The following is a 12,411-nucleotide window of genomic DNA, read 5'->3' as shown; positions in this document are numbered from 1 at the left end:
CTGTACTATCAAACTAAGAATTTTTTTTTTTTTTTTTTTATTATTCTAACTACAGGTTAATCCCATGGGGCCCGTCATAATTTGTACTTGAGAGTGAAGGAGAGATAAGGTTTTGGACGTTGTAGGATTAGATATCTAATATTTGTGAGCGTCTTAATTGTATGGATGGATTGCCTGACATGGCTGAGTGGTCAGGTGTGAGAGTGCATAGCACGCGTTCTTTGAGTGAACTGGGGTTCAAGCCCGTGACTACTAAATACGATAAATGTTTGTATTGACGATTTATTGTAAACTTTACTGACTTGGTTGTCGTGCCGGAGTATAAACAGAAAATTTAAGATTAGATTAGCACGAGCTGCCAGTTACAATCATAACAATGCTGACAGCACCATGAACTGTGCTAGGGGACATCGAGAGGAAATCCAAGACGTCGATCCAAGGCTGTCTGTGTAAGTGTAATGTAGGTTGGCAAGTGTTATGTTTGTTGTGTGCCGGCACCTGGCGACTTCGTAGCCAGGGGGCAGCAGACACCTGGTCGGCTGTCCCCTGCCTCCCAACCTCAGCCATGTGGAGGTTGGGAGGCAGGACGGGTATCGCACCGGACGTTCCAGAAATTTCTAGAGAAGTCCAAAAGAAACATTGAACAGAAGAAGAGATAGTTGAAGAGTGGGATAAAATGGAGAGGGGAGATTAGACAGAATGGTAGGGGAAGAAAGGAGGCATCCCCAAGAAAAGTAGAAGTTAAAAGAAGGGAAGTAAAAGAAAAAAGTCTGGACAGTGGTTTCCGTTAATCCCACCCCTGAAGGGGTCAGCAGAAGGGTCCCACCTCAGGCTACTAAGGTCAGCTGGTCTCTAAGAGGGTTGTCTATCTTCTCGCTCTGAGCCGAGCGTTAGAACCAGCAAATATCCCAACCCAGCTGGCTAAGGAGGGGAGAGCAGTTCATGCAGAGTTCCCACCTGTGGAGGTAGGGTTCAGCAGTTGACAAGTCCGAGTGAACTGAAGTGGATCAAAATTGTAGTCCAGTGAGCAGTCAGTCCGGGTGTGTCATTATAGGTGGTGAAGTCTCAGCTCTGTTTCTTTGTGGATCAGTGTTTGTACTGGAGTCTGCCGGTTGGTAAGCACAATTAATATGGACAGCGAAGGCTGTCTATGTGGGTATCGAAGTTTGTCAGATGTAATCCAGTTCAGGGTCACTAGTGAGATCTACCGGTAGATCTTAGGAGACCGTGTACACCCTACCATGTTTCATTTTATCTCGGACAAAAAAGGGATATTCCGAGACGATAATGCGCCGTGTCATCGGGCCCGCACTGTGCACGAGTGGTTTGAGGAACACCAATCAAGGTGGGTATCACCCACCTTGATTGGCCTTCAAATTTGCCTGACCTCAATCCAATTGAACACATGTGGAATGTTGGAACGCGAAATGAGGAGTATGGACACGCGACTGTCATCTATTCGGACACTGAAAGCCTCGCAAGCAGCACGGCTGTAGATACCTACGGACGTCTTCAGACAATGGCGACTGTTATCTGTGCGAACGATGGCCCAGTGTAGTTTTAGGTAGGTGGCCATAATTCAGCGATCACTGAGTATCTATCTGCACAAACAATAAGAACGGAAGACAATACTCCGCTAGTCAAATACTCCAAAAAGAGTATTTGACTAGTGTATTTTACCTGTAATATGTAAGCTTTCACTTACTAATACCCCCATTATAAAGAGAAAAATTTTATACCTGGAGTGAGTTCACAGAGATGAGTCGAACAAATTCTGCGAAGTAGAGCAGTATTAGTAGGATAATGGAAGTGTTAATGCGTACTTCTTTTGTCGAAGGCCATATATAGCAAATATTTTAGATGAACTAGGGAAAATTAGGGACTAACCGGGTGGGGGAGAGAAATGAAACGCTCATATACACTGTTGTTCAAAGAAAGTGCATCTCTCCTAAAAATTGTAATTGTCGTCCGAATAACGTAAGTGTACATGTATATGGCAATATTTCTTACAGATTGCATCAGTTAAGATTGACACGCGTAGGTGATGAAGTATATGGCATCAGCCATTACTTTCAACTATATAAGCACGCTCTGCAAGAATTGCAGTCATTCCTTGCTTGTGTCAGGATGGCGAGTTGCGTGCAGTTAACCCTACCAAGAAAGAGTGCTATTGTTGCTGTAAGCAAGGAAGGATGTTCTTCCCGTCATATTGCTTATAGAGCGTCTTGTAATCAGTCGACAGTGAGTAGATTTCTTTCAAAATCAAGAATGCTGATAGGAAAAAAGAATCGGACGCAAACGAGTCTCTACTACAAAACCGGACCACGTTTTGAATCACTTATGCCTTAAAAACCGTAAAGCTTTTTCGTCTGAGCTGAAAAGAGAATGGAAAGAACATACAGGAGTGGTAGCAAGTGCAGTAACAGTCAGAAGACGCCTCTTCAAAAAATGGACTTGTAGCCCGTCGTCCTAAGAAGCCCCTCCCCACACAAAAAATGAAAAACGCCCAATTAATTTGGTGTAAGGAGCATGTCAAATGGACCCCCTAGCAGTGGAAGTCAGTTATTTTCTCGAATGAGAAGAAATTCAACCTGCATGGCTGTGATGGGAGACAAATGATTCGCCGTACACGTGGTGAAGAATACCATCCAGACTGTATGGTGTCTACAGTGAAATTCCCTACCAGCCAAATGATACGGGAGTGCATTGCATTTCATATCGCGGAGTAGCCGACCGGGCTAGCCGGGTCGGTAAAGTGCCTGCCTGGCAACCCAAAGGTCTCGGGTTCGAATCCCGCCTCGGGCTTGGATCAAAGTACTGCAAAAACCTTGGGAGGTGCATTATGGCTACAGAAGCCGATGCGCCAATAACTACAAAAAAAAAAAAAAAAAAAAAATCGTGGAGGTCACCTGTAGTTTATAAAAGGTTCCGTAAATGCCGATGGATACCTGGCTATATTGGAAGGCAAATTGCCGCCAATCATTAGAGATCATTTCAACCTGCCAAGTAATTGCAACTTTCAGCAGGACGACTCTACTCCTTGTCATCGGGCGAAAAGTGTAAGTAGGCACTTCTGTAGTTACTTTACTGTCGAACCTCTAATGCAGAAATGAAGCTAATGTGTTTAGATTTGTTACAGGTGAAAAAATGGTTGTAAGAACAGTCCATTACAACTCTTAGCTGGCCAGGAAACAGCCGGGACCTGAATCCTGTAGAGAACTGTTGGCATCGTGTGGAATCTGCAGTTGTCAGAAAGAAACCAAAGATCCTTCGTTAACTTCAGGAAGCCACAATTCGTGTTTGGAACCACAAACTAACAGTTGATTATCTTAAGAAATTGATTTTGTCAATGCCTCGACGGTGTGCTGCTATCATCAGGGCCAGAGGCGGTTCAACTAAATATTAGTTTGCACCTGGTGAACTTTTCATTTTGTTTCATTTTGAATTAAATAAAATGATAAACTGAAGCAAATTGAGGGCTTCTGATAACATTTCAGCCATAATTGTCGTGTTTACCAGAACTGTTGTATAAAGATTGCAAATCTCACTTTGGAATATTTTGAGATCACTTGTAAAATATTACTTAGCTTTACCTTAACTATTAATAAATTTCTTTTGTTTATATTTCTATTTGTGATGCTAGTCATTAATTTCACATCGGGGAAAAAGGGTTTAGAAATGTGAAATTCCTAGGTGATGCACATTCTTTGAACACCAGTGTGTGTGTGTGTGTGTGTGTGTGTGTGTGTGTGTATATATATATATATATATATATATATATATATATATATATATATATATATATGTGTGTGTGTGTGTGTGAGAGAGAGAGAGAGAGTTGGAGTCGTGTGTGGGTATGTAGAGGTGCAGTTGTGTAATCCTGGAGAGTTTTTTGGGGAGTCGTGGCTTTGTTCAGTAGTGTGTTGCTGAGTGGGAGAGGAAGGCAGGATCGATATTTCGGAAAGTGGGTGAAACGTCGGGTCAAAGGGTGTTCGAAGGGTTATGAGGAGCATTTAGAATCCCTATAGAATCAGAGTAAATGTTGGAGGGCCGGAGATGAGAAGAGAAAAGCCAACAAGGTCCGAGAAAATTCAAAATGGAAGAAATCCCTGTGTCTAGCAGACTGGCCCGTCCTGATGATAACTTTAGTGGAAAATTTCCTGAACTCTAGAAAGAGATGTATGCTTTTCATTGACTATAGCGTGATGGTGAAATTGCTGTAGGCAATATGCTCTATGTCGATGCAAATGTTCTGATAGCCTTGAGAGGGTTTTTATTTGAGTTAGTGGGGGGGGGGGGCTACCTCTGATGGCGGAAGGAACCTATATAAATGAAATGATGTGTTTATACAAGTACAAGAAGTGTTAGTATGTTAATGAAAAAGTGTGTTAACCGTATTTTTGTAAATATATAGGAAATGCTATCCCCCTGGACATATATTTTTCCTATATATTTACATTAACACACTTTTTCATTAACATACTTGTATTTAATCATACTAACGCTTCTTGTACTTGCATAAACACATCATTTCATTTATATAGGTTCCTTCCGCCATCAGAGGCAACCCCCACTAACTCAAATAATAATTTGGCGCCCCCTCAAAATTATTTATATATTTTGTTGTACTTTTATTCATATAATGATAATTAATAACAAAAGTAATACAATTATAATTATTGACAACGATATTTACATAATCAACTAATATAAATTAAAAATTAATTAGAAATAAAATGAAATGAAGCGAAGGTTATATGCACAAAAGTGTGTTATATTTATGCATATAAATCATATAACGAAAAAGAATACAATGATACCGTAATAAATAACTAATGAAATTATTCTTGTAGGAATGGAATCCTTTATTCCACACTCCACTGTAAAATCTCGTCCTTTATCTAAACCTTGGTTTTCCAATAAATGTGCTAAGGCTGTTCAACAGAAGAATGTTGCATATCATAATAGGCTTGTTTCCAGTTCTTCAGTTTCATTTTCTGCCTACACCAAAGCTTGCAACAATTGTAAAGCAGTTATTAATTAGCAGTCCAAACTAGATTTTGAACAAGCTAAGAGTAGAAAACTTGCTTCTTGCCCTAATGGTAGCCGAGCATTCTTGCCTCTTGCCAAAGCTATTGGCTGCAACTTTTGCCCATCTCTGCTCCTAGATCTGTCAAAACCAGATGGTTCTATTGTCACTTCAGCCAAGGATAAAGCTGACCTGGTAGCATACCATTTTTCTTCCAACTCATGTATTAACGATCTTGGCAAAACACAGGGCCGGTTTTTGGCTGTTAGTCGCCTGCGTGCTAGAGATATTTGGCCGCCCCTATCAATGCGGATCGCGAGTAGATTCACAACTTAACCTAACCTAACCTAACCCAACCCAATGGGAGCCTACCAGTATGTTTTTTATGACAGTTCCACATAGTTGACAGGGTTAAAAAATCCATAAAAATATTTGATATATTTATTTTAATTTTATTCAAATCAAAATGTACAAGATATCAAACAAAAGTAACAGAATGTACCCATAAAGTTGGAACTGCACTCTTCTTGCTTTCTTATTTGCCAATTCATCAATAACATTTAATTCTAAACTTTCACACAGTTCCTTTTCTATAGCTAACAGTCCTAGATCATTAAACCTTTCTTGAGTCATTGACGTTCTTAAATGTTTTTTGAGTTTCGAAAAATTTCTTTCACCTGATGCTACACTAACTGGTAATATCAGAAAAATTCTCAAAGCTATAAACAGATTAGGAAATGATGACATCGCGTTATATTTTGTAATACAGTATATATCAAGTTTTTTAATGGGTCTGCAATTCCACTGCTCAAAATTCTGTATGTTATCAGCTCATTAAGGAGCTGATATGATATCAGCTCCTTAATACTTGTGCTTCCTTTATTAAATTGAAGGGAAACATCTAAATCAAAACAAGATTTTTTAATTTCATCTTCAGTCATTTCTCCACATTCACAAAGAAATTTAAATACATTATTACATTCATTTTGATTTTCAAACCTTTCCTGAATGGAATTTAAGGCTGTATCAACAATTGTTAGATAAAACTGTATTCTAAACAATTCTTTTGGATTTATGATTTGTTCATCGGGACTTTCATAATCAAAATGGCGAACTTTAGTTCTACTCCTTACAACTAGAAATTCAGCCACTACATTTACTTCTGCAGCTAAAACTTTTGCATCCCTAATATATTTATTAAATGCCTAATTAGATCCAGCTGCACTTAAATTTAACAAGCTCATTCAAAACATTAAGAGATTCATTTATGTTGGATTGAGGGCACTGCAACGTTTTACTTACAACAGGAGAGCCCGTTTCTACAGGGGATACACTTAAATAGAAAGGGTGCAAGAATATTTGCTGATGCTATCGAGGCAGTGTTAGGTGGGTCGGAAAACTGATATCTTGGGGGGATACAAGGACTAATAGTTTAACAGTAGCCGCAGGCGGAGGTGAAGGTGATTCTTGCACAACTTCTATTAGAATAAGTAGTGACCGGGAGCGAGGGGTGTTGGGGGTTTCAGGTACGGATGGCAGTCATCGTGAAATAGGTGGGTATATGGGATGTGTTAGAGTAACTAGGAAGAGGGGCATGTATACCAATGCTAGAAGTATAGTAAATAAATTTGATGAATTTGAAGTGTTGGTCAAGACATCAAATGCGGATATTGTTGAGATAGCAGAGACGTGGTGTGACACAGATATAAGGAATGCAGAACTGGAATTTGGGAAGTACAATGTGTACAGACAGGATAGAAAGGGAGGAGGTGTTATGCTGTTAATTAAGAAAAACATAAAATCAAAAGAAGTGCACCCAGTTGATATAGATGAACAGTGCACTATTGAGTCAGTTTGGTGTGACATAAGCACTGCGAAAGCAAAAATAAGAGTAGGCGTGTGTTATAGGACTAATGCCTCGAATGAGTACAATGAACAATTGTACAGAGAAATAGTGGGCTAGTAAATCAGAATGTCTTATAATGGGGGATTTTAACTTCCCAGATATTGACTGGAACTTGTGGGTTGGTCACTCACACACTAGTCAGACCTTTGTGGATTTATTGGATGATTGTTTTCTGCAGCAGCATGTTCGAGAGGCAACCAGAGAGAGTAATACTCTTGATCTGGTTATCAGCAGTGATCATTCGTGTATTAAGAATTTGCAGATAAAGGAACCACTAGGTGGCAGTGATCACAGTGTGCTGATGTGGGATTTACTTAAAGATTTAATTACCATCAGGGGTAAAGGAAAGGGTTTTTGCTTCTGTAAAGGTGAGTACAGTGGTCTATAGGGCAATGGTTAGGCCACGCCTTGAGTACTGCGTACAGGTCTGGAGGCCTCATTTTAGGAAGGACGTAGATTTACTTGAGCGTGTACAGAGAAAGGCAACAAGACTGGTGAGGGGAATGAAGGGATCCTCTTACCAAGAAAGGCTTAAGTTCTGTAAATTGCAGTGGCTGGAGACTAGGTACCTGTGCGGTGATCTGATTGAGGTGTATAAGCCCTTGAATGGGTTGAATTCTGATGTGATCCTTCCACTTGTTCAGATTACGAACCTAAGGGAGCATAAATTCAAAGTAAGAAAGGACAGATGTAAAATAGATGCACGGAAATTTGCCTTTAGCCAGTGGGTGGTTAATTGCTGGAACAAACTTCCATCTGTCGTTGTGGAAGTTGATAGGTTGAATAAATTTAAGGAGGAACTGGACAGGCATTTTTTTTTTTTTTTTTTTATGAAAACCCCAAACACGAAAGGTATCAAAACCTATAGTACTTAGTACCGTGCATGGGTTGAAGGAGAAGTATGAGGGGAGGGGGATGCCGGAAAATTTGCTCTAGAGACTAAACATGGGTTTCACCACTTCAAGCCTCCAATAAGCAAAGTGGTGGTATTTCACCGGTTGATGAAAGTCATCTACCACCTGAAGGGAATGGTGTGTTTTTTTTTTTTTTTTTTTTGTTGATGCTGCATAAGCTCATACACTTGCTCTCTTGCATCACATGCCTCTACTACTACTACATCAATTTTTGACATAATATCGTTCTATATAACGGCTGAGCAAATGAACTTGAAAGACGCAACTCGATCTAACAAACATTGAGCTGTATGTTTTGTTTTCATGTGTCTGGAATTATAATCTCTTATGTCATTTAAACTTTTCAAGACTTCACTTATTGCAGTCTGAGAGGTCGCACTGCTTTTATTCTACTCTCTCATCTTGTATCACTTACAGATTTCAGTGTTAATCTAGTGATATTACGATTTAGTATATCCCATCTGTAAGGGGATGCAGGAAAAAAAAACGTGTACAATTCTTGAACAATGTTTCAAATGTTATTTTGGCACCATAATTTTCAACTAAATTCAATGAATGAGATGCGCAAGGTACAAAAAAGGCCCTAGGATTAAATTCCTAATTTTGTTCTGCAAGCCACTATATGCTTACCACGCATATTTTCTCCGTTATCATACCCATGTTCACGCATATCTTGAATATCTAATTCATAATCTGTTAAAAGGTTCACTTAAAAGATGATAATTACATAAACGTTCTCCTGTAGTGTCTGATACTGGATAAAACCGAAGAATTAATTCTCGAATTGCAACATCAGAAGTGTCAATATTTACAATTCTTACTACAAATGCTATCGCGCTTCCGTAACCAGGTGGACAGTAGTGCGTAGCACACGCTTCTTGATTAGACCTGGGTTCGAGCCCGTAACCAACAAATACGGAGGATGCCGAAAGGTCAGGGAATGACCACCGCATATCCCCGGAGCAATATGGCCTTAGTTGCTAATGCTCCTAAAAACCAAAGAACGACAAATGCTATCTGTTCAGTGTGACTGGCGTGCAGTCGAGAATTACCGAAAAATATTTTGCTTTCTTTACAAATTCCTTGATTTCTGATTTTATGCCACTTGCTAAAACAGATATGATTTCATTTTGAAAAGCATGGCCTAAGTAATGAGGTACAGTATATGACTTTTAGCAGGTTGAGATTGTATGTTATTGACGAATCCCGGAAAAAAATATACCGGTTAGTGCGCCTAGGGTGTTTCTTCCCCACTTGACGATGATTTTAAATCACGAACTCATTTACCGATTTTAAAACAGCTGGATAGGGATAAAACACCCTACCTCAACTAAGATCCCCCCCCCCATCGACGACACAAATCAATCAGAAAGAAAACGCTCTCGCCTTCACCGAATCGCAAAATTCGGAAAAAAATATACCGGTTAGCGCCTAGGGTGTTTCTCCCCACTTGACACGAACTTGTTTACCGATTTTAAAACAGCTGGATAAGGGGAAAACACCCTACTTCAGCTAAGACCCCCCCCCCCCCTCGACGACACAAATCAATCAGAAAGAAAACGCTCTCGCCTTCACCGAATCGCAAAATTCACTGTACAATTAATCCATTGTTACCGGAGATATTTTTACCGATTACCGTTATTGACATGCTGTGAGATAATGGGGTCATATTTCGCCAACATTTCTATAGTCTTTAAAAATTCCCCATTATTTGTTTCATAAAATTTATCATTTTTACCTCTGAAAGATAAACACTGCCCTGCTAAAAACTGGACAATTGCAATGATTCTTTCAATAATGGCTCGCCATCTTTTTTTTTTTTTTTTTCAGATTCAAAGTACCGTTGTTGTTCTTTGTCAGTTGTACAATTGTTGTCAAGGCATATTTTGAATTCATACCACTTTTTTACAATTTTGCATATGTTCTACGCTCGTTTCATGCCATGAAAAATGAGTGGCTAAATGTCGCCAATCTGAAAACCCTCTGACTATCTGTTACTTTGTTTTGCTTTAAAGCAAACAACTTGCAACAAAAGCAAAACACACTATTCGATTTTGTAGAATAGATTAACCAAGTTCTTTGAACTTTTTCGCCGTTACGTAAAAGTCTCATATATTGTGACGCAGAAAATGATCTTCCATTATCTTTAGGAAATTTCATATTTTGAGGCGTTACAGGTCCCTTCTGAATTATGAGTTCTAATAACCGATTATTAATAATTGGTGGCCAGCTAAAAGGATCCCCTAATCGGCCATCAATTCAACACAATTATTATTTTCTAAATTATCCTCACCACAGCTTGATTCAGGCACTGATATTTCTTGGCACAATTTCAAACTTGTCATTTGATTTTTCACCTTCCATTTCGTCCTTACTGTCTGAAATGAATTCCGAAGCGACTGATGTTGATGTTGTCGGTCACCCACGTCCAACTTTACGAATTTCAGAATGGATCCTGGTAATTTTTCCTTTTCCTTATCACTTTCATTCTTCCGTTTGCTATAAAAAGCGCCAGACTGACATTTTGTTTTCCTATCTGACACTATAATAGTAATGACTCAGAAGCCTGCTGAAAGCAAAGCTGAATGGAGGGAACACAGTTAAAGCTATAAACACCTTATGCAGTCCCAATGCTAACATACTCCTTCGGGGTTATAGATTGGACTAACACCGAGCTGGAGGATATCATGAGAAAGACAAGGACAATGATGACCAAGAGCCGCCAACACTACCCGAAATCTGCCGTGGAGAGACCGACAATTGCCCCGGAAGAAGGGGCCTGATAGACCGCATTGAGCAACAGAAGACAGCGATAGTTAACCTGAAGGATTACTTCCAGAAACACACAGCAGCACTCCACCAAGGAAGATAGACAAGCGGTATACCCCACTCAACCTAAGCGAGGAGTCCCCCCCCCCCCAACCAGGAGGTACAAACGAAGCTAGAAAGATGGGCGGAGAAGACACTACAATGATCTCCATCAAGATCACATAGATAAAACTGCTTCCAATGCATGGCTCACGAGCGGGACGCTCTTTTTTATTTATTATTATTATTTTTTTTATTTACAAAGAAAATACAGCCATGTAAAAAAAAAGCTGGAGTCCTCGTGCGAGTATTGAAGGGTTAATTTTTATACCAAATTTTAGAGTAGACAAGCATTATGCACACATCAATAAAAGTTTAGTAACATGTTTAAAATTTTCTTCTTGTGTATGTAAGTTTCAGGTGCCCCTTGAACGTTGGCGTCCGGATGCAGGGTGCCCCTGCTAATTCAGGTAGGAAGCGTTTATTATTTATTTTTATGAGATTAAATGTATTGAAGTATATATTAATTGATAAAAATATGTGTATTTATAGCTTGTTCTGGAACTTGGGTGGGGACACGTGAAAATTATGAAATATTTTAAGGGGCTCAAGGTATAAACGTTTGGGAACCTCTGAAGTAAAATATGTTGAAATAGTTCTATAAAACAATGATAGTCTGTGTTAGTTTTACTATCGTGTTATAGGAATGCATTATAGTACTATTTAAAGTTATTAATAATCTACGTTGAAATTTATTATAACAACAGTAATTTTGTTTTGCATAACGCCTACAAAAAACAGCTATATTTTTATACCATACAACAGTATACGTGTTTAACTTACATATTTAATAGCACTTACTGATAAATAGAAAGGCCCAGATAATTAACATATTCAGATGTCCGTCTGTGTCAGTTTCGTTTAAAAACAAATAAATAAACAAACAAAAATAAAGGCACCCGAAGCTGTAGATAATGCCTGCAGTGCATCCGAGTTCTCTACCACTGGCGTCACCCACGTTGGTCGAGGAAACCGGAAACTTTCAAGAAAAGGTGGCGCAGATGTAGTAAAAAAGAATTGCCAGACGCTAATATTAGTCTGTCGGCTCCGAATTCCAAGCATTAAGTTATTTAAGCGATAAATTAAGTCTATACGTCGCCGAGTGGTCAGGAGTCAGAGTGCAGTAGACCGTATTTCAAGTTCGTGATTGCTAAATAAGATTAATGATTATATTCATGATTTATTGTAAATTCCTCTGACCTGGTTGTGCCTCAATATAAACAATGCCTCAATATAAACAATGCCTCAATATAAACAAGAACTTTTCAAATTGTTTCCAGAATTGTTTTTGCAGACGTTTGCCCCACACGCACACACACACACACACAAAGATGAAAATAAATTAATGGATCCATAATACAATGAAAAAAAGGGGGTTGGGGGAAGTAGATTTTGTGTGTTTGCATTAGTCTGGGGTAGGTATTAGGCATTTGCATAGTAAATATTATGGGTCTTTATTTATATTTAAAATAGTGAAATTAAAGAGGCCTAAACAGAGTAAACAATAAAAGAAAACTATGCATATTCAAATAGTAATAAACACCCCCAGGGGCTCAACATCTGGTGAGCATGGGCTTGGCACACACCCAGGGTCCTGAGCTGGATATCATCATTCTTTCCTTTCTACTTCTTTTCTCTCTCTCTCTCTCTCAGGGTAACTCAAATATTTTTTTGGCTGGTGCAGCATAAGCCTC

The 12,411-nt window shown here is 39.1% G+C and overlaps 1 protein-coding gene across 1 annotated transcript in view; it reads right to left on the bottom strand.

Moving 5' to 3' along the window:
• LOC150091223 (uncharacterized) overlaps positions 1-11,674 on the bottom strand; it is a 132,859-nt gene extending 121,185 nt beyond the window's left edge. The window contains exon 1 of the mRNA XM_090374784.1: positions 11,519-11,674. Coding sequence (XP_090230910.1) covers positions 11,519-11,549 — 31 coding nt within the window. The 5' untranslated portion in view covers positions 11,550-11,674. The remainder of the gene's footprint in view (positions 1-11,518) is intronic.
• Positions 11,675-12,411: the final 737 nt, after the last annotated feature.

This window comes from Mastigoproctus giganteus, chromosome 1 (genome assembly GCF_048544385.1).
Source record: "Mastigoproctus giganteus isolate SK-2022 chromosome 1, ASM4854438v1, whole genome shotgun sequence".
Lineage (NCBI taxonomy): Eukaryota > Metazoa > Arthropoda > Arachnida > Uropygi > Thelyphonidae > Mastigoproctus > Mastigoproctus giganteus.
This window is presented reverse-complemented; position numbering and strand designations above follow the sequence as displayed.